The 23,398-nt window shown below is 37.7% G+C and overlaps 2 protein-coding genes across 7 annotated transcripts; both read left to right on the forward strand.

Annotated features, from left to right (window-relative positions):
- Nucleotides 1-814: 814 nt before the first annotated feature.
- On the forward strand, nt 815-22,707 carry LOC131318642 (disease resistance protein RGA2-like). 5 transcript variants are annotated; one of them, XR_009197761.1, is made up of 3 exons: nt 815-3,518; nt 4,310-4,571; nt 22,525-22,707. XR_009197761.1 is itself a non-coding variant. In XM_058348553.1 (3 exons), exon 1 carries the CDS (start codon nt 966-968, stop codon nt 3,510-3,512), a length of 2,547 nt encoding a protein of 848 aa, XP_058204536.1. In that variant the 5' UTR covers nt 815-965; the 3' UTR covers nt 3,513-3,518; nt 4,252-4,270; nt 22,239-22,707. The 5 variants fall into 5 exon arrangements, 3 of the variants coding, with proteins under 3 accessions (XP_058204536.1, XP_058204537.1, XP_058204535.1); XR_009197760.1 differs by having other exon boundaries at nt 4,310-4,568; XM_058348553.1 differs by lacking the exon at nt 4,310-4,571 and adding an exon at nt 4,252-4,270 and having other exon boundaries at nt 22,239-22,707.
- Nucleotides 18,689-22,707, forward strand: LOC131318646 (disease resistance protein RGA2-like). Of its 2 annotated transcripts, none has more exons than XM_058348560.1 (2): nt 18,689-21,287; nt 22,207-22,707. In XM_058348560.1, exon 1 carries the CDS (start codon nt 19,403-19,405, stop codon nt 21,275-21,277), a length of 1,875 nt encoding a protein of 624 aa, XP_058204543.1. In that variant the 5' UTR covers nt 18,689-19,402; the 3' UTR covers nt 21,278-21,287; nt 22,207-22,707. The 2 variants fall into 2 exon arrangements, with proteins under 2 accessions (XP_058204543.1, XP_058204545.1); XM_058348562.1 differs by having other exon boundaries at nt 22,280-22,707.
- Nucleotides 22,708-23,398: the final 691 nt, after the last annotated feature.

Consider the following 23,398-nt stretch of genomic DNA (forward strand, 5'->3'; position numbering starts at 1 on the left):
AAAAAGAGGAGAGAAAATAAAAAAATTTAGTATAGTTCACACTACCATTTGTCTCCCATTTTCTTTTGTTTTCTTGTTTGCTGCTTTCCTCAAGTTACAAACACAACACAACGTTAAGATTGCCGAAAAAAATAAAAAAAATGAGAGGTGCACCGAAATTGTATGGGTGAGTTCATGCTATATTTTTTCTTCAGTATTTTTTTACTACAACTTACTTTTTGTACTCTTGTGTAGTTCGTTCTAATTTTTGGATTAATTGATCGTCTCGATGAATGGAATCGAAAAAGCATGAAGACGTGGGCCGAAATTGAAAAAAAATCATATAGGACAACAATGTAGACAAAAAATACTAGTAGTTGTTTGGTATTTTTTCGTCTTTAGTACAGTAATTTTTTTTATTTAGGTCATGATATTTACTTTTTAGATTTCTTTTTTCGAGACCAGTGATTAATTTTAAAAAAAATGTGAATTTAAAAAAATAGAAAAGATGAATAAATCTACAAAGACGAAAAAAATACCCAAACTAAAAAATATAAGTAGCATAACTCTGGAATGCCGTTAATGTTTAAGCTAAGCTAAATATGCCTCCGAGTTCCAGCCCACATTTACTTTAAAATTGAAAATCGAATTTCCCATTTTCTGGTGAAAAGCTAGAAGCAGCAACCTACCCAAAAAAAAAAGTTCGAAGAATCAACACAAGAGCCTCCAATGATGAATGCACAAAAAATTTGAAGGAAAACCCTCCACGTAACCAATCTTTCCACCTTACAAGTAGAGCCCTTTTTTTTTTGTCCTTTACACTAGTATTAAACTTTGGACGTTAACGCAAAGTAGACTTCCAAGTCAAGGGCAGTCTCCTTGTGATTTCCCATGAAATTATTTAAAGACAGAGCATATTCCAATTTCCATCTGCTCAATTCTCTTTGCCAAGTTACCTTCCACATCCCTAGTAGCCAGGGAAAAATATGGCAGAAGCAATTCTAACAGGTGCTGCAGCTAATGTTTTATCGAGTTTGGGGTCTTATGCGATTCAACACATTGGATTACCATCCGATGTCAAAGTGGAGCTGAGAAAGATGGAGACCAATATCTCCACCATCAAAGATGTTCTTCTAGATGCAGAAGAGCGGCAGATGAGCAACCGTGCTGTGAAAGGATGGCTAGAAAGGCTCAAGCTCATACTTTACGATGCTGAAGACTTGTTGGATGAGGTTGCAACTGAGACCAAGAGAAGGCAAGTGGAAAGCTTGATGAGAAAGGTATACCACTTCTTTATAAGCTCAAATCCACTTGTATTTCGATATGTCATGGGTTGTAAGATAAGGGATATTGGGAAGAGGCTGGATGAAATTGTTTTGCAGATGAATGCTTTTAAGTTTGTTGTGAAACTTGTTGAAAGGCCAATTCAAATCAATAGAAGGGAAGAAACCTCCTCCTTTGTGAATACTGTGACGGTTATTGGAAGAGATGCCGACAAAGAAAAATTAGTAAGGTTGTTATTGTCCTCTGGTGATGAAGAGAATGTTGCCATCATTCCCATAGTGGGAATGGGAGGTCTGGGGAAGACCACATTTGCACAATTGGTATACAATGACGATAGGATTCAGAAACATTTCACCAAAAGATTGTGGGTCTGTATCTCTAATGATTTTGATTTCAAAACAATCCTAATTAAATTATTGCAAGCGGGTTATCCTGATAGGGACACTCGTTATAGTAGCGAAGGACTTGAGCAGTTGCAATACCGAGTTAGAAATCTGTTAAGAGCAAGTACACCAGAAGATAAGTTTATCCTTTTTCTGGACGATGTCTGGACTGAGGAACGTGTAGAGTGGAAAAAATTGGAGGATTTGTTGATAACACAAGCCAGAGGAAGTAGAATTGTTGTAACCACACGCAGTAAGATGGTTGCTTCAATTGTCAAAACCAGAACCGTGGAACCATATGAACTTAGAGGTCTTTCTAACAATGAATGCTTGGATATATTGGTGAAGTGCGCATTTAAAGAAGGGGATGAGAGTAAGCATCCGAACCTAGTCAACATCGGTAAGGAAATTGTTAAAAAGTGTGGAGGTGTACCTCTTGCAGCAAGGACCTTAGGAGCATTTTTGTTTTCAAAAACAAATGAACAGGATTGGTTGTTCGTGAGGGATAATCAGATGTGGGCTATTGTACAAAAGGAGAATGATATCTTACCGATATTGAGGTTGAGTTATAACCAAATGCCGTCATATTTAAGACACTGCTTTGCGTATTTTTCATTGTTTGAGAAAGATGAAATCATTTTTGGAACGAAGTTGATTCATGCTTGGATGGCCCTAGGGTTTGTCCAAAATATGGGCACAAAAGATGAATTAGAAGATATAGGTGAAGGATATATTCTTGAGCTTGTAAGGAGGTCCTTTCTTGAACGAGATTATACAATAGACTCTTTTAATCCAGTTAAAAGGGAGAGATACAAAATGCATGATCTTGTTCATGACCTTGCACAATATGTGGCGGGTAATGAATTCTTGACGATTAAAGGTTCTATTACCGAGGCAATTCCTGAGACGGTTCGGCACGTATCATTTGATTTGAATACAGATTGCTCGTTTCGAAGACCTTTGATGGAAGCCGAGAAGTTGCGGACGATAGTCTACCCAAGCAATAGATGGCGCAGGTTTAGATCACCTGTTGAACCAGCAATCGCAAGTTTTAGAAGCTTACGTGTACTAGAAGGACTTGGCTTGCCAGAAAATATAGGGAAATTGAAGTTGTTAAGGTACATAAGCACAAATGCATCAGCCGATCTCCCAAACTCGCTTTGCATGCTATTAAACTTGCAGTACTTGGATCTCTCTGAGTCAAATGTGTATCGATTGCCTGAAGATTTCTGCAAACTAATTAGCCTGCGGTTTTTGGCATTGACGACATCATTGACGCGTCTGCCAAAACAAGGAATCGGTAGGTTAACTTCTCTCCGGACGTTGTTCTTTTACAATTGTTTCAATTTGGAGTCTTTGGGTGAAGGGATAGAACATCTCTCTTGCCTTCGGGATTTGGTCTTACGGAGATGTTCTAATCTTATTTCATTGCCAGCTGGCTTTAGGCACCTCACTTCCCTTGAGTGTTTGGATATTGATGGTTGTGAAAGCCTTAATTTATCGGAGGATGATGATTTAAAGGGGCTTAGAAGTCTTAAGAAATTGGAATTAAGGTATCTCCCAGGGCTGGTGAATTTGCCCAAGGGGCTTTTGGATGCTGCTGCTACACTCACTCGTTTGGAAATTGGAGGCTGTGAGAACTTTACTTCACCATCAGAGTCCGTCCTCCCAAATCTCCTATCTCTTCAATCACTTACAATAGAGTTTTGTCGTCAGGTTGCGTCCCTGCCAGAAGGGATGCAACGCCTCACTGAGCTACAGGATTTGTGGATTTACCGGTGCAGGCTCAACAACAGCAGATATCGTAAAGGAGGAGAAGACTGGCCAAAGATCGCCCACGTAACTAATATTAAATTTCATTTATGATCACAGGTATATTCTCTGAGTTCTTTTGTAATCCTGTGCCCTATAGATTTTGCATGCTCATAGATTTAGGGTTTTCAGTTTGGAGAGCAAAGAGACTTAGCGTAATGCTCTCTCTCTCTCTCTCCAAACACACATAAACTGCAGATTTTGCATGCTCATAGATTCAGGCTCTATCTTGGATATTTCAATAAATATTTGGGCAAAAGTTATAATTTTTTACTATTCCAATTCATCTTACGAGACGAATTGGAAAACCAAAATAGTGAGGCGCACAATTGACAAACGCGAAAACAATTTGAATGAGGATAAACCAAGAAAAAATCCAAGAAGCTTAGCTGAACGCCAGCTAAAGCTCTCACAAGGATCTTAGATAAACAAGGATCCCAAATAAAATTTCTCATTCGTACTTCCAATCGATTTTCCCCTAAAAGTTCATATGCAAGCCCCTTTCTAGCTAAAGCGCTCACATTTTGGCAGAAGTTGATTTTCAAACCTCGATCTTCATTTGAAATTCACATGTACCCAAACACAGACAGACCTTTGATATGGAGAAAATAATCAACATAGATACGATGCGACATAATATTCCTCGCACACATATAATACAAAACAACACTAATGCATCCGGTGAATACCGTTATAATTTGGTGATCAAAATCTACGCATTAATGTAGTTTTTGGTTCATCTACTTTCCTAATTTGGTTGTCCTTTATAGTCCTATTATTCATTTTTTCACAGGTTGCCGATATGAATTGCTCACTATCTTATGTCTGTTTTGCCCTCCTTTCACATGTAGTGGAGCTTGAGTCTTCTGGCTTCCTTGTGCTTGGTGCTGGTGTGCTGGGTGATGGTATTGCGGTTCTGCGTTTTTCATTCTCATGACAGTTGGTCGATTCGTTTGGTGGTACATGCACCGAGTCTTAAGTCTCATTTAATTGGGATCAACCACATGATTTTTTCTCCAATGCTCCTGTCCAAGGCTTCATGTTCCATAATATCGAAAATGCCTAGGGCCTTTTACTGCAACGTATGTAATGCTGTTCTACAAGATGGCAGTTGTTTTTTTTTTTGATTTATTTTGTGGACGTACTGATTTGATTGGTGGACTATCTATAATGCAACGGTTATATGTGCTTTCATTTTCTCTCTATGAATGAACCTATGTAATTGGTTATTTTGCTTTGTTTGGTGAACTACGGATTATAATACTCTTGTGTAATGGAATGGTTATTTCACTTTTATTTTCTTCGAATGAATTGCTTATATTTTGTTGAAGGATCCATCTGTTGTGAATGTACCTTCAGTGGCGTGGTTCTCTTTGGAACTATTCCATTAACTTACCAAGTTATTGACTTTCCAAGTTATGTTTGATTTTGTTGGTTAGCTTTGTATTGTTAACTTTGCTTCAGAAAATAAATTTGCAGGTCGTGCGTACTCGGTTCATCTAGTTCAGTTTATGTTCCCGTTTGTGGTTTCATTTCGTGTTTATTTTGTTATTCTGGTCATACAACTTTCCTCATGCAATAAAAACAAATAAATTTAGCTTCTTTCGCCCTGTTTTCTTTCGATCTTTTACTTGTTCATCGCATTCCACTGAGTGAATTCATGCTCCGAACAAATCATCTTAAGATTCAACGTCGTATTAGGATCCAAGAATAGACTTTTATCAACGTGAGGTACAACTTCTATAAATTTCTGCTATGTGTTTTACTTAGGAATAAATGATAAAAGCTCTTCAATCTTCATAGAGGATACTTTGGTGAATATTTTTACCGTAAAACGTAGGTTGTCCCCCTAATTTACCAGGAAATATTGTATGAGTCTTTCAACAGAAACTCTCAAGTTCTCAACTTAAAGCTCTTCTAATGTTACCAAGCAGTGGGTCAGCTCAATGGTTGAGCTTGCTCAGCTCCTCCATCTACAAGATCTAGTAGCGGCGGTTGCCAAGACAAAAATTTTAAAAAATATAATTATTATATGTGAAATTTTTTCGGGAAATTTCAGGTCGGTCCCAAATTTTACATGGAATTCCATGCAAACCCTTTTTTAAAGTGTTATACCATCTAGATCCTTTTTAAAGATGCTTTTATTATTTTGCCCCTATCACTTTTCATACCCCAATGATTCACATCTCCGAAAATTCACACATTCGAAAATTCACCCCTCTCAAAATTCACACCCCAAGAATTCACATCTCTTTGTAGAATTCAAATCTCTTTGCAGAATTCACACCTCTAATCACACATTCGAAAATTCACACCCCAAGAATTCACATCTCTTTGTAGAATTCACATCTCTTTGCAGAATTCACACCTCTATGCAAGAGTCCCAACACCCCCATTCACTTTCCATTACAGAATTCACACTCCTTTGCAGAATTCACACCTATTTGCACTTTCACATGCACATAATTCACATCTTTGAAAAAAAGACAATTCACACCTATTTGCAGAATTTACACCCCAAAATAACCCGATCTACAAATTCACACCCCTAAATCCAGAAATCCCACCCTCTGCACAATTCACAACTCTCAAATTACACAATTTACACATCTAACTCCAGAATCACGCCACTCAACGTTTTCCCATTCAGTAAAGCATCTCGAAGACTCGAACAAACATCATCATCTATGTATTTACGTATGTATATATACGGTTACTTATTTCATCGTTTTCCACTGTATATGTATGTGTATATGTATCTATATACATACATATATGCACCATTAACCTGTGATACCCCATTCGGCTAAATAAGTCACTTTGGCTTATTTTTTGTTCTTATTCAAATTTTTTTCATATTTATTAGTTTCTCGTCAATTTTTTGGGGATTATTGCATCATCATGATGAGAGAAATCTAAAAATTTCATCGAAATCTAATTTTTTTTTTAATAAAGACAAAAATAAACCAATAAGCCAATTTTTTCGTCTTTATTCAAAAAAAATTGGATTTCGATCATAATTTTTTACTTTTTAGATTCCTCTCGTTATGATGATGCAATAATTCCCAAAAAATTGACGAGAAACTAACAAATACGAAAAAAATTTGAATAAAGATAAAAAATAAGCCAAAGTGGTTTATTTAGCCGAACGGGGCAATTTGTAAACCCAAAACGAGTCCTGTGGGACCAGATCTGGGTTTTTGAACTCGTTTCTACCCCATGTTTACCTTCGCGACTTCGAGCAACACAAGATCGTCGTCTCCGGCAGCACAAACGAATCTTGTGGGACCAGTCGCTGTTGGACCCCAACTCACGGCTACCGAACGACGTCTCCACCGTCCAGTGGACAGAGAACATTGCCGCCAAGGCCGCCGCCCAGCGGTTGGCGCAGGTCATGGCTTCGCAGACTGCCGACTGCCAAGGACGACGAAGATCAGCAGTTGTACGTGTCCTAAGTGAGGTGGGGTATTTTCGGTACTTCACTTAAAATGGGGCTAATGCGGAATGAGCTTGGAATGAGCTTGACACTCGGTGGGATTGTACGGGTAAAGGAAGACAAAACATGGCCGGCTGGTAAGAATCCTAAATTTTTTTTATCCCCAACTTATATAATCTCGCCACTGTTAAGTTTTTTTTCTTTATTTTTTATTATATACTAGTGTAATGCACGTGCTCTGCACGTTTTCGCGTGCTCATTAGTTGATTTTTGGTCTGCAAGTTTTTTGGGTTCTCGCAGTGGTGGTAGTAGTGAAATATTAAAGTGCTATTTTAGGAGTAATTATGTTACAGTAATTTTTTGCAATGATCTGACACTTCTCAGAAGAGCAAGTCAGCAGTCGAATCATCTCCTAACACAAGAGCATAATGCTTGTAGCGTATTAAGGTCTGAACGTAGAGCATAATTAACATAATTACTTACGATGTGATGATTCCATATCTCATATTGGTTTTGAAGGGAGTTGTGCATTTCTCAGTTAACTATGCCTTTTTAGTTCTGCAAGCTGCAAGCAGTGGTAGTCTCGGAAGTACAGGCAAAAAAGTGGACGAGTAAGGCATCAAATTATGAAGAGATTTTCATAGGCGCCCAAAAGAAGTTATTTTACTGCCACAGAAGTTGCAGGAAGTGGCGCAAGTATACAAAATTCTGAATTCTTGTGCTCTGTTTGAGCATAGGAGCGAAATTAGATACTTACAAAATCAAAGCTTTTCAGTGAATTCCATAGAGGAGGGAGCGGCTTGCCACAAACCACCACACACTTTGCACTTTGCTTCCACTCGCAGATTTTTACATCTTACTTCCACTGTTGATAGTTCCACAGCAACCCTACCAGAATCAATGAAAGGCCCACTAACCCATTAGGTTATCTTTAAAAGGTAATCTTAAACAAGTATATCTACAAAGAAAATATCAAACAGCTAACGTAAACCAACTTTTTTGGTGCTTTAACTTAGTTTCTATCACCTGTAAATCTACATTCAGAGGCACTATGGTCTCCACCATTTTGGTAGCCAGTGACAAAGCTGTGTCAACTCTCACTTTTCTTGTAGTTGTGTCTATTATGCAACCGTTAGCCTGTGTGTTTGCATGACTATATGCAACATGGGGTAATCCACATATAACCAAAAAATGACTTATATCTACCTATTTCTCATTTTCTGCAGCAATAGCCCAATCTGGGAGAAATTATGGATATAAGGACCTACCAAGTAGTGAGAATCGAAGACAACACCATCCAGCAAATGTGATACAAGTCTCATGTACAATACGCTAATTGTGAAATACAGACATACATAAGAGACTCATACGTTAAGAAAATTAATAAGAATGGAACTTTAGCCTTGATACAACAGCTAAATCTTCCAGTGTTGCTAGAGATTGGAGCTTTCTTTCCAGCTCAATGCAAATTTGGTGTTTAAAAAGGTGAGCACGGTGACACATCATTTCAATTCCTTCCAAATCAATGGTTAGTTTTTTGCATGAGCATAGCAGAAATTGTGCTCTCCAGATTGATTTTTGTTTGAATAGCTCACGAGCCAAGCTTGAAATGCCATGAAATGGAGCTGGGTTGGACCCACAGAAATTGCATCGGTAGGTTTACTGACTCCACTTCCACTAAATTTTGACAAAAAGCTGACATGAGAGACATACATGAGGCACAGCCAAAGCAAGAGGTTCCATTCAATAAAGGGCTGAAAAGCAAAAGGAGCCACAAGCAATTTCATGGTTTAAGCAAAATTATATAGAAAAATACGGAAACATTTTCAACAATAAAACTTCAGTTTGTGTTATGAAGAAAAAGTCGTGGTAAAGCCTAAACACACTAATAAACTCACAGTTCAATTGCATATGGAACAGAAGACCACTCAGCTTAGATTGTACAAGCTCAGAAATCCTGAAGTGGGAAGCGGAAAGATTCATTCTTTCTTTTCCCAACATCCTAACCAACCCCACCCCCGTTTCCCCTTCTATGCATAACATACACGTAGATGCATGATCCAGCATGCCCTTTGTGAAATAGAAGTATGTCACACCAACCCGTAGAAGAGAAATTCCAACAGCGCAGAAACATACATAAATGGAGACAAAATTTCACTCAAGTACTGGGAATATGCAATGTAATACTTAACCAGATCTAGACACTTAAGTCCAATGATATTTATGTCTCCACTTTTGATGATAGCCAAGCAGTATAAGTTACCTTCACCCTAAGAATAGTGATCAAGCATTTCAGTATATCCCGAAAGGCAATAGGATAATAAACCACAAGTAAATGGAATCCTATTTGTTTGTGAGGAGAAAGTGAAATTATACCTCGGTAGAAATTGTTGCTACCGGACGAACTGCACGATGGAAAGAATCAGCCCTTGATGGTTTCAAAACAAGTTCATAAAAAACAAGGTAACGATTGATTCGAATTGATATTAGATCATAGCAATACGCAAAAGGATCCTGTAATCAGATGGATGTCGTTTTCTTGGGCCTGGGAATTGAACTGCAGGATAGCAGTCGTTTAAGTATGTGAATGAGGTACCGGAGTCGAAGATTGCACTGAAACTAATATCAGGGACATTATCTCCCACACTAACTTGTGTCATGCTAACATTATAAGTTGGACTGCAACAACTGTCTAGAAACTTCAGCACCTTTCAATGACACAGAACCATTTGGATCGCATCATATTCCCACCACACTGTACATATCATCTTTTGCTTCAATTAGACCATAATCTAGGCCACCGGGGAAAAATACCTCGTACCTTCTTCTAGACAACCACTCCAACTCCAAGGAAAACACAGCTAATGGCACCAATGGTTAATATGCTCTAACCCATTTGAATCAAACACAACCATTCGACTCCTCTCGTAATTCATTAATTTTGTTGGATAGGTAGCTGACCAACTATCTATCATCGGACATCATTAGTGAATACAGTTTGCACCACAGTATTATCGATTACTATTAGCCAGTTACACCGGTGGAAACTTTCACTGAACCAGCTTAATTAACTCCAGAGGCTGGAGAAGGGTAGCTATGCCAGTTCGTAGAGGAACATTTTAAAGTAAAATTGTGGAAGATTTTGATCCATACCTGACGGGATATCTCAAGTTGAGAGGTGTAATCATTTACCTATTAGATGGAAAAAGAAAATTAGTATATAATGAAACAGGTTCTAGATAAAATTAATTATGGAATAGATTAAGTACCAGCTGCTATCAATTCCTGTGTCGTCAGTCCATAGGGGGCTTAAAGCCCCGGCTTAAATTGGAGTCCACTCTAGCGGACGGTAGGATTGTCCCTCGGATTAGTAGATCCATTGGGTAGGATACCGTGTTATCAAAAGGAAAGTGAAGAAGGAAGAGGCTCTTTATCTCAATGAGAAAGCCAAGAAATCAATTTTTAATGGCCATCTAAAAGATTATGAAGCATGACAATATCATGGTTTGTTTGAAGACACAAGACCAGAAGAACTGTATCCATCACAATCTGCAAAAGTTATTATTTTTCAATCTACGATTTCCAAGACTGTATCATATGAGAAAAATAGACAGGAAGGGGAAAAACTTCGAGATTACATGACTTTATTTGCCCATAAATTTGGTATTAGGAAGCAAAACCTCCTATTAAGCATTTCTTAGCTGGCATATTCTGAGAATTTATTTTAAGAATCAAGATTCTAAGAGCACACACTGTGATTTTGGGTCCCTCTCTCTGCACTCCCCATTATCAGATCAACCAGGGATTTTGGAGAAAAAAAGTAAGACCTCATAATTTTGAAAGTAGGACCTTATCTATGTAACCAATAACAATAGACTTGAGAGTTGAGACAGTTATAGGAGAACCAACAAGAGAGTAGAGATGAATACCTTGTGACCAAAAAGCTCACAGCATGCCCTTCTGAACTCTGAAATTTTATCTGCAAAAACAGTCTTGTATCTGGTCCATGAACACATTCAGAGGCTTCAATTGAAGCCAATCGGATTAAAGTTAACTCAAAGCTACGCAACAAAAACTACCATTAACCACTAACCTTTCCTCGCATTTTTCAAGTGTTGCAATAGGCCAAAGTGAAATAATATAAATGATGATGTGTAATTAAGAAGAAAAAAAACTCCACATTCTAACCCTAAAAAATTAAGGGAATATAATTATAATGCCACTTCCCATAATGCCACTTCCCAAATTTATAATGTCAATCCCAAAGGGAGTGTGGATATCAATTTGGAAAATCCATATAGAGATATGGAAAGTGAGATTATAAATTTGAGGAGTGGCATTATCGATACCCAAAATTAAAGTTAGTCTTTTTTCATACTCCATGTGCAAATGACAAACATCATTTATTATAGTTTATGTTCTGTTATTTTAATTGTTTTTAAAGCCATTGACTATTAATATTGTAACGTATCTTTTTATTTTTTTAGTATACATTTCGCTACTGCTAGGGTAAAACCTTAGTTCCATCCCTGCCCATAATAGACGTAGTAATTGGCCATGCCAAAAAACCATTTTGTTTGCAAGAAAGGGGTACATAATCCTTTACTTCTAATGAAAAACAAAAGATATCCGAATATTTAAACGCCAAAATTGTATCCCAACATGTTCTGCAGGATCTAAAAATGAAAGGATGTTACATATCATTTTGGCTCTGTAACCACGAGTAATTCACTCACCCAAACTCCAAATGTATGCCCATAACTCCTCTTAATTAGTTTCTCTCTCATATGCTTATTAGAATGGCTTATTTTACAGAGGTATTTATAGAGGGGAAGAGAAAATTACTAAAGATTCATGCATGTATAGCATTGAGTTGGGTTCTATTCGAAGAGCTCCAAAAGTCGATATGGAAGCTTTGCTCATCTCTTTGGAATTGAGTCACACTTGATTTCCACGTGATGAAATCTCCCACACATTCTTCATCATCTGTGGGTGCCTAGGTATCCACCGTAATAAGTCTTTCATCTTTTGAAGACGAACCAAGCGATGACCTGCACGTTTATTTTCCAAAGCGAAAGAAGGTGAAAAAAATTAACCAAAGAGAAACTGAAAGACTATGTATAAGTAATCTTAAAAGACAACCGCACCCCTGAAAACGCAAGCGAAATGCAGAAAATTCTGACACTGATGGTAACTCAATCCTTGTCTCTAAAAGCCTGGTCCAACAATGGTCCCTGTAATGCAACAAGCTTAGGATATCGACAATGATCCCTGCGGAATACAAGCGTAGGCCTAATAGAATGACTTTTTTTCTGTCTAATAATTGAGAAAATTTTATGAAATACGACCTGCACTATTAGCAGTAAATATTTTGTTGCTCCCTATTCTAGCCCCTGAATTGCAGTACTCTTTTCATTTGATTCGGCAACACGACCTTTGGTAATTCCTCCACTAGCATTCTCTTATTTATATATATGTGCGAAACAGACTTTTCACATTAGGAATAAATCAATAGAAGCATTTTGATAAGGCAGGTAGAGAAGGTACCTGCATATGATAACTCTGTTGGATACAACTGTCAGGGACATGCGCAATCTTAGGCCAATCCTCTCCTATCCCTTCTTCACATCTTCTACTCAAACGGGAGCAGTCCACAATACACAAACGCCGTAGTGCAGCGAGACGTTGCATCCCTTGTGGTAGCGACATACAATTATGACAATGGCGGATTTCAAGTACTTGAAGTGATCCGAGATTTGGGAGGACGGACTCTGATAAGGTAGTCAGGTTCTTACAAGGTGAGAGATGCAAGTGTTTAATTCAGTGTATCAGCAGAATCGTTAAGCCCCTTGGGCAAACTCGCCAACTCAGGGAGACCAATTAGTACTAACTTCTCCAAGCTTTTCAGCCCTTTCAAATCATACACTTTTTGAGAGTTCAAGATTTTTACAGTAACGATTTTTCTAAATGCTCGAGGGACGTGAGGTGTCTAACGCCAGCCGGGAAAGAAGCCTGTTTTGGACAGCCCCATATGACCAATTCCCGGAGGCAAGTGAGGTTTTGTATACCATCACCCAAAGACCTCAATTCACCGTTAAGAACCGAAGGCTAATTAGTTTGCAAAAATCTTCAGGCAGCTGACCAAGTGAAACTTTGTTCAAAAATTTCTTAGAAGAATTTTAAATGATCGATCACCAAAAATTTGATGACAAGTACATGTAAAAGATTGTTTGCTCCATTGAAACTTTGTGATTGTGATCTAATCCTTTCAGGTTACAAAGGTTATTGAGCACTGTATGGGGAACGAAAGTCAAGCTAATCAGATATCAAAATCCCCATTGACAAGTAAATTTTTTTTGAATGATTTACTCATCGTACTCTATATACTATAAATCAGGTGATGATATGACAGTGGAGAAGTAATTAAGCTGATCTCGCCTTTGTTAATCTTGTTGAATAGAGTTATCACGATAGTGCTCCGGACCCTTGCCTCTCATTATCACATTCTCAGCCGTTTAATTTTTTATTATGAGCCAAAGGTCAGAAACAATCATCATCTGCTATATTCTATATTTGCCTTGCCTTAATTTTTTTAAAAAGTCAATAGGTATTAGTAATACCCTCTCTGTTTTTTTTTTGTCTTACTACACCCTGTATATATTCGGACTACTCATCGTGTTAAATTATTCATCTTGAAAATGGAGTTCGAGGTTCCTAATAGGCTAATACTTAGCCATTTATATTCAGGAAAGCTGAAATTGGTACGCCATACAATTAAAGGATTAAATCTTAATGCACAACGGTAAGTCGATCTAAAATTTACGTGGGAACTCTACTTGGGACCTTATATGTTTCAATTTTTTCAATCCAAAAAAGACTACCTATTTTTAACATCATGAACCAAATATAGTGTCACGCCCTCGATTTTCAACATAAATATAAATGATTTTCATAAATAAAACTTCGTCATAATCCGTACGATAACCAAAATAATGTAGCATTCTCATTCCCATAATCACACTTCCATCATTCAGTTATTCCCAAAATATTACATCTTTGGCTCAACGGCCTCAATTCGACATAAACATCAAATATCATGAAAGTTAAGAGTTTACAAATATCCCGTAATCAAAAGAATTATCACTTAAGTTACCAATACATCTTCCAAAAAGAGATTTACAAATATGGACAAATAACTTCTCAAATGTTAGCTTTCAAAAGAACTTTCCACATCCAAGCACTCCCAAGCATGCAAGAAGCTATAGCCCTCTGTTGGTACCTGAAATGATAATAGGCTTGAGTTACACCAACCCAGTAGAAAATTCTATATTAACATTATATGCAAGAGAAAATGCAGAAACAAACTCAAGATAAGAATAGGATGTCGACCGCAAGATAGGCAATAACTAAAGGTTTCACAATCCAACATACTCGATACGAAATTTGGTATGCACCTCAACCTTAAACCGTTTCAACTTTCCATATGTCCAATATCGCTTCACATTATGTGTCATAAGCCGAAGCTCCTGCCGAGCCAATTAAGGGATCCCGATACCCCCTGCAAGGCACCATACCTATCGGTAGGTTCTGAATGTAACCAATATGTGCTTTTGCTCCTGTCGGGCCAATTAAGGGATCCCGATACCCCCTGCCAGGCACCCACCCATCGATGGGTCCTGAATGTTCATCATTGTGTCAACAAGGATTCAAGCGTCTCATGTTCTCATAACGTGTCATTTCAATTCAATTCAATTCAATCGAAGTTCATGTATTAATCAATGTCAAAATTTATCTAACAAGGACAAGGGATACAAAGGACACACAACGAACTCAATGAATACGATTAACAATGTTATGGAGTGATTTTGTGATATTTAGAACAAGTTAGAAATGATCGGGGATAAAAATAATGGAGTTTGAAACAAAATATCAAAATCTGGCCTTAAGCTCTGTTGTATAGATACGGAGAATTTCAGTATCGATACAACAGAGGCTTAAAATGCTCCAGAGAAGCCGGTATCGATACTGATATGCTCAGTATCGATACATATGGATGTTCGAACAAATATTCTGCAGATTTCGACGACATCAACAACAACAACAACCAAGGACATGATTTTAGGCAGGGAAAACACTTCTATCACATATATTGAGAGGTAGAATCCCTACCTCGAGGCCAAAGAACGAAACCCACAAGAGACACGAGCCCTAGCTTCTGAAAATCGAACTGAGTGCAATACGACACCACCGAGCTCCAACCAGCGAAATACGGACCACAATACGCATAGAGGGTGAAGGATTGAAGGTTGTTTTGAGTGGGTTTTGTGTTGTTTGGGTGAAATTTGAAGAGAGAGCAAGAGAGGAGGAGAGAGCCGAGAAAGGGAGGAGAGTCGGGAGAGGGAGATGAGAGAAAAATGATTCTCTACTCTCTCACCCTCATATACTCACATATTCACAAATCAGGCTTTACACCCTTTCACAATTAATCCTATCACTTTAGCCCCAAATCACATAAACACTAATATTCCACATTTTCCATTTCCCTCAATCATAAACATTAAAAATTAAATAAATTAAATACGGATCTCTACATATAGTCCTTTATTGGGCTCCAGCCATTTTATATTTGTTTGAGTACTCTATATCCTTTATTGGGCTCCAGCCATTTTATATTTGTTTGAGTACTAAAAATCGAGAACGCTTGGGTTTGTTTGGAACTTCTGAAAAGCAAAAGAAAGGAGAGGAATATTAAAAACTTTCTCTTCCATTGTTTGGTTTGGAGAAAAGAGAGGAGAGAAAATAAAAAAAATAACAGTACAATTTGTCTCCCATTTTCTTTTCATTTCTTTTTTGCCACCTTCCACAAGTTTCAAATACAACGTTAAGATTGCCGGAAAAATTAAAAAAACAGGAGGTGCACAAAAAATGTAACGGTGAGTTCACATTGTATTTTTTGTCGTCAGTATTTTTTTATTACTACAACTTACTTTTTGTAACTCTTGTGTAGTTGTTTGTTGTAATTTTTGGATTAATTAATCCTAAATTTTGAAAAAAAGTTGGACAATTATGTGTCCGATATCCCCTTGATCTAAACCGCAGATATCGTAGGACTATTTGAAAAGAATATCTATTAAAAAAATTATAAAACAAATCATTTTTTTCCATTTTGATACGTATCGATGTCCAATCAAGATAATTCTTTCAATAAATATTCTTCTCGACAAGCCCTACAATATCTGCGGCTTAGACCAAGGGATCCCGGCTGACACATAATTGTCTAATTTTTGTTCAAAATTCATTTTGAATTTGGGATCTTGTATTCTGAATGAAAAATATAAAGATCAGATCGGATCAAATACTTCGAATTTTCGATTGAGTTAATTCTTTACTATATTACTTAAACTATTATTTAGAATTAATGAACGGATCAAATCATTTGTATAGAACTCTGAAATGATATGTTTCTCTTTCATACCTATCGTTCTCTCTCGTGTGTTACTATTTTACGATATTTAATGAATGGAGAGAATATGATAGATAGATTGGTGTAGGGTGGGAGGAAAAATGGATAGATAAAATACTTTTTGTACTTTTTTATTAGGTATTTTGGCTGTCATTGGTGTACATTTGTTACGGTCTCGAATTTTCATTTATTTAATTAATTACATTGCCATTTATTAATTGAGTATATTGGTTGGGTCCTAATTAATTATTTTGTACGCACTATGGGTATTATTGACACTTTTGTAATCTTTGGAATATGAGATTGATTTTAAGTAAAATAGTGGTACCAGATTGTAATTTTATAAATAATGTTACGTTTTATCTAATTCTAATTAACTAATTAGCTATAATATAGGGAGTAGTGGGTAGTTTTAAAAAATTAGGAGATATTTTCACGATGTAGGATTTTATTTGGGAAAAGAAGTAGAGAGAACGTGATCTAGAGAACGTGATCTGACTTTTGAGAAAGAGCAACAGCCGAACTTGGAAGGAGGGTTTTCTTGGAGTTCTCTTGAGGTGATAGTACACTCCATCTCTCTCGTTATGTTAATCGACCTTTTCACATAGCAATGGGGTGCATGGATTAAATACTGATATTGAGTTAATTTAATTATTTAATTTGTATTTTGGAGAGAGAGAGAGAGCGCGCACGGGAGATGAGGGTGTGCAGGTGCTGTCGTGGGTTGTGCATAATGAGTGGCTCTGTGTGTCGATCGAGTTGTGTGCATGGCGGTTGTGGCGTGAATAATATTGGCCATGGTCTGGGGCTGTGACTTTGCTAACAACAGTGGTGAAAGGAATCATGACAATGGGTCTTGATTTTATATTGTAACTTGTACGGACATGTGTTGTTTACATATGTTATGTGTGGACAAGTGAATTTTGGAAGGGAAACTGGTGGCTACATGGGAGAAATATTGTTGGAATTGAAAATCAATTTGGGCTTTGAAGTTTCGTGTTGGTACTGAGTATTAGTTACCTAGATTGGGGTTTGGGTGGTCTATTGATACATTGTTCCCTAGCTAGTTTCATTATCGATGTATATACAATTGGTGATAATATTACTATATGATGCCTTGTTCAGGTTAGGCTCGTTTGCGTGGTTCGACTTGCATTACTTTTGGATCCAAGTGAGTGGTTAAACATGTTACGTATTTTCGAACTTCCCTGTGTCCCTTAAATTATTGTTTAAAAGGTTTTACGATTGAAATTGAAAACCCGTAACTGTTTATTTGGTTACTTAAATCGGCATGCGGGAAAACATTTGGTGAAATCTTTTATTGTTTGAATAAATCTTTTTGGTGAGAACTTTGTGGATATTGTTGGGAACATATTTTGGAAAGTCCGGGGAAATTAATCCTCTGTGTGCAGGTGACTCTGGCCATTAGAGAAGAGACCGGATTAGGCCGGTGACTCTAATGCTCAACGGCTTTCTTTTGCCGGGTCGTTCTTCGGGAAAAGTTCCATGGGCTGCCTACTCGTGGAGACTCAAAGATACGATATTAGATCCAATTATGAGACATTTATTCACTGGCATTTTGGTTCTATCAATATTGATTGTGGTTCCCCATTGTTGTTGGAGATTGGTTTGTGATCACCATTGAGACTTATTTGTAAATGATTTATGGCTTTATTTGTTGGTTTGATGCACACCTTCGTATGCCAAAATATGTTAACGTGAAAATTTATTTTTAGCCATGTTTTAGAACTGTATTATTATACATGATTTACTACTCACTGAGCTCACCAGCTGACGGATTTATTCCAACTTTTTTTTCAGGCAAGTTGGAAAGTTAGGTAAGGACTCTGGCGGCATCTCGGGGATTCTGTTTGTTGACCTCTTTAGAGTGTCTCATCCTAACTTAGTGTTTTATTTCATCGCTTCCGCATTGAAACATTTTGTCAGATATTGTCAGATATCTGGATTCTTTTATTACTGTTGGATCGCTGGATTTTATTTTGTTCATGGGATGTTTGTGCCACATTCTTTTTATGGAATTTATTTGTTAGGGATGTTCTAAATAAATAAAAAGGTTGACTAATTGATGGATCCCTTCTTGGGAGTTTTTATAAAATTTTCATTTTAGGCTCCATGTTCTACGAGCTTTGATCTTGTGGTTCATGGCTGGTCACTTCTCATTTTGGGGTGTGACAACATTCTTACAAGTAGAATATTTTATTTTATAATCTTTTAACTTTGCACGGCACGCAAAGTTGACATCTAAGGGCCGGCAGTTTCCTTGTGCTTTCCCTTGAAATTATTTCGAGACAGAGCATATTCCAATTTCCCTCAGTTCAATTGTCTTTGCCAAGTTACCTTCCACATCCGTAGTAGCCAGGATAATATGGCAGAAACAATTCTAACAGATATGGCAGCAAATGTTTTATCGAGTTTGGGGTCTTATGCAATTCAACACATTGGATTACCATCCGATGTCAAAGGGGAGCTGAGAAAGATGGAGACCAATATCTCCACCATCAAAAATGTTCTTCTAGATGCACAAGAGCAGGAGATGAGCAACCGTGCTGTGAAAGAATGGCTAGAAAGGATCAAGCTCATACTTTACGATGCTGAAGACTTGTTGGATGAGGTTGTAACTGAGACCAAGAGAGGGCAAGTGGAAAGCTTGATGACGAAGGTATACTACTTCTTTACAAGCTCAAATCCACTTGTATTTCGATATGTCGTGGGTTGTAAGATAAGGGATATTGGGACGGGGCTAGATGAAATTGTTTTGCAGATGAATGCTTTTAAGTTTGTTGTGAAACTTGTAGAAAGGCCAATTCAGATCAATAGAAGGGAAGAAACCTCCTCCTTTGTGAATTCTGTGACAGTTATTGGAAGAGATGCTGACAAAGAAAAATTAGTAAGGTTGTTATTGTCCTCTGGTTATAGGGAGAATGTGGCCATCATTCCCATAGTGGGAATGGGAGGTCTGGGGAAGACCACACTCGCACAATTGTATACAATGACGATAGGATTCAGAAACATTTCACCAAAAGAATGTGGGTCTGTATCTCTAATGATTTTGATGTCAGAAGAATCCTAATTAAATTATTGCAAGCGGGCAATCCCAATGGGGACGCTAGTTATAGTAACGAAGGGCTTGAGCAGTTGCAAAACCAAGTTAGAAATGTGTTGCGAGGAGATAAGTTTCTTCTTTTTCTCGACGACGTCTGGAATGAGGACCGTGTAGAGTGGAAAAAATTGGAGGATTTGTTAATAACACAAGCTAGAGGAAGTAGAATTGTTGTAACCACACGCAGTAAGATGGTTGCTTCAATTGTCAGAACCAGCAGCGTGGGACAATATGAACTTAGAGGTCTTTCTAACAAGGACTGCTTAGATATATTGGTGAAGTGGGCATTTAAAGAAGGGGATGAGAATAAGCATCCGAACCTAGTCAACATCGGTAAGGAAATTGTTAAAAAGTGTGGAGGTGTACCTCTTGCAGCGAGGACCTTAGGAGCATTTTTGTTTTCAAAAACAAATGAACGGGATTGGTTGTTCGTGAGGGACAATGAGATGTGGGCCATTGTACAAAAGGAGAATGATATCTTACCGATATTGAAGTTGAGTTATGACCAAATGCCGTCATATTTAAAATACTGCTTTGCATATTGTTCATTGTTTGAGAAAGATGAAATCATTTATGGAAAGAAGTTGATTTATGTTTGGATGGCCCTAGGGTTTGTCCAATGTGTGGACACGGAAAATGAATTAGAATATATAGGGGAAGGATATATTCTCGAGCTTGTAAGGAGGTCCTTTCTTGAACCAGAGTATACGGGCTCTTTTAATCCAGCTGAAAGGGAGGCATACAAAATGCATGATCTTGTTCATGACCTTGCACAATATGTGGCAGGTAATGAATTCTTGACAATTAGAAGGCCTATTACCGAGGCAATTCCTGAGACGGTTCGACACGTATCATTTGGTTTGAATACATATTGCTCGTTTTCAAGACCTTTGATGGAAGCCGAGAAGTTGCGGACGATAGTCTACCCAAGCAATAGAGAGCGTACGGTTAGATCACCTTTTGAACCAGCAATTGCAAGTTTTAAAAGCTTACGTGTACTAGAAGGCCTTGACTTGCCAGAAAATATAGGGGAATTGAAGTTGTTAAGGTACATCAGCATAAATGCACCTGCCAATCTCCCAAACTCGCTTTGCATGCTATTAAACTTGCAGTACTTGGATCTCTCCGAGTCAAATGTGTCTCGATTGCCCGAAGATTTCTGGAAACTAACTAGCCTGCGGTTTTTGGGCTTGACAACAACATTGACGTGTCTGCCAAAACAAGGAATCGGTAGGTTGACTTCTCTCCGGACGTTGTACTTTTACGAGTGTGACAATTTGGAGACTTTGGGTGAAGGGATAGAACATCTCTCTTGCCTTCGGGATTTGGTCTTACAGAGCTGTTCTAAGCTGGTTTCATTGCCAGCTGGCTTTAGGCACCTCATTTCCCTCGAGCGTTTGGATATTCGTAGGTGTGAAAGTCTTAATTTATCGGAGGATGATGATGATTTAAAGGGGCTTATAAGTCTTAAGAATTTGAGATTAGTTCATCTCCCAAGGTTGGTGAATTTGCCCAAGGGGCTTCTGGATGCTACTGCTACGCTCACTCATTTGATGATTGTAGGCTGTGAGAACTTTACTTCACCATCAGAGTCCGTCCTCCCAAATCTCCTATCACTTCAATCGCTTGAAATAGTTTTTTGTGATAAGGTTGCGTCCCTGCCAGGAGGGATGCAACGCCTCACTGAGCTACAGTATTTGTGGATTTACCGGTGTAGGCTCAACACCAGCAGATATCGTGAAGGAGGAGAGGATTGGCCGAAGATCGCCCACGTACCTAATATTGAAATTGATGATTAATTAATGACCGGTATATTCTCTGAGTTCTTTTGTAATACTGTGCCCTATACTGACAAGATTTTGCATGCTCATAGATTTAGGGTTTTCAGTTTCGAGAGCAAAGAGACTTAGCGTAATGCGTTCTCTCTCTCTCTCAAAAAAATTTTGCCAGTGCACGAGGGTTAATGTACGCAGTCTTACACCTGCAAGCAAAGAAACTATTTTCACGACTCTAACCCGTGACCTCAAGATCACAATAGAGCAACTTTACCTATTATTTTATATTCCCCACACTTGAGTTTGAGGTCTTTTGAGGATGGAAATGAAATAGCTGTATAATAAAACTAGAATCCTTCATAAGAAGGATATGCTAGATAGAGAAAAAAAAATTAACGACGGAGTTGTGAATAGTTATTTACAGTGCTCAATCGTGTGCGTCCAAAGTGTTTTTGGATGGTTTAGATTGAAAACCAATTTTGACCGGTAAGAATTAATTGTTACCGATCAAAACTGAAAACCAATTCTAATTGCGGGAACAGACGACTGCGATTGCACGATGCCCCGAAAAACTTGTTCACGGCAGAGTTTCTCTCTTCTAGATATACAAGGATCCGAATAAAATTTCTCTTTCCTGCATCCTATCGACTTTCCCCTTTAATTTCACAAGCCCCTTTATAGCTAAAGCTCTCACATTTTGGCGGAAGTTGATTTTCAAACCTCTTCATATCATTTGAAATTCACATGTACCCAAACACGGACCTCTGATATGACGAAAATAATCAACATAGATACAATGAGACATAATATTCTGTGCGCAAATACAATACGAAACAACACTAATGCATCCTGTGAATGCCGTTATAATTTGTTGATCACCTTTGCTGATCAAAATCTACACATTAATGTAGTTTTTGATTCATCTACTTTCCTAATTTGGCTGTCCTTTGTAGTCCTATTTTTCACAGGTTGCCGATATGAATTGCTCGCTATCTTATGTCTGTTCTGCCCTCCTTTTATGTGCAGTGGAGCTTGAGTCTTCTAGTCTCCTTGTGCTAGGTGATGGTATTGCGGTTTTGTGTTCTTCTTTCTCATGACAGTTGGTCGATTCGTTTGGTGGTACATGCACCAAGTCTTAAGTCCCATTTAATTGGGATCAACTACATGATATTTTCTCCAATGCCCATGTCCAAGGCGTCCTGTTCTGTAATATCCAAAATGGCTCGGGCTTTTTATTGCGATGTGTGTAATGTTGTTTTACAAGATGGCAGTTTTTTTTTTTGCTTTGTTTTGTGGACGTACTGATTTGTTTGGTGGACTATCTGTAATGCAACGGTTATATGTGCTCTCATTTTCTCCGTATGAATGAACCTATGGAATTTGTTGTTTCGCTTTGTATGGTGAACTACGGATTATAATACTCTTATGAAATGGAATTGGTTATTTCGCTTTTATTTTCTTCGAATGAATTGCTCATATTTTGCTGAATGAACTACTGTGATTGTACCCTTCAGAGGCGTGGTTGTCTTTGGGAACTATTCCATTAACTTAATCCATTAAGTTATGTTTGATTTTGTTGGTTAGGTTTGTATTGTTTACTTTGCTTTGGAAAATAAATTTGCAGGGCCTGCGTACTCGATTTATCTAGTTTAGTTTATGTTCCCGATTGTGGTTTCATTTCGTGTTTATTTTGTTATTCTTGTCATACAACTTTCCTCGTGCAATAAAGGCAAATAAATTTAACTTCTTAGCTCTGTTTTCTTTCAATCTCTTACCTATTCATCGCATTCCACCTAGTGAATTCATGCTCCGAACAAATCATCTCAAGATTCAACGTTGTATTAGGATCCAAGAATAGACTTTTATCGACACGAGCTAAAACTTCTATTAATTCCTACTATGTGTTTTGCATAGGAAATAGGAATACTAAAATGATGAAAGCTATTGTTAGCAATCAAAGAGAACATTGATAGTGAATGCGAGGTTGTCCGTTGTTACTCATAGTCAGAATGATGTAACAAGCTCTGTGAAAATTTCAGCAATAGAAAATATTTCCTGAAGTAATGCGCCAAAGTTTTAACTTTTAACTAACGTGTCGGGTTATCGAGTTGTGGAAAGCACCAACCTATCCATGACTTACAGCAA

This window comes from Rhododendron vialii, chromosome 3a, assembly GCF_030253575.1.
Source record: "Rhododendron vialii isolate Sample 1 chromosome 3a, ASM3025357v1".
NCBI lineage: Eukaryota > Viridiplantae > Streptophyta > Magnoliopsida > Ericales > Ericaceae > Rhododendron > Rhododendron vialii.

What these genes read in the sequence shown, in the direction of transcription:
- LOC131318642 (XM_058348553.1), top strand. Translation starts at nt 966, where the DNA reads ATGGCAGAAGCAATTCTAACAGGTGCTGCAGCTAATGTTTTATCGAGT.
- LOC131318646 (XM_058348560.1), top strand. Translation starts at nt 19,403, where the DNA reads ATGTGGGTCTGTATCTCTAATGATTTTGATGTCAGAAGAATCCTAATT.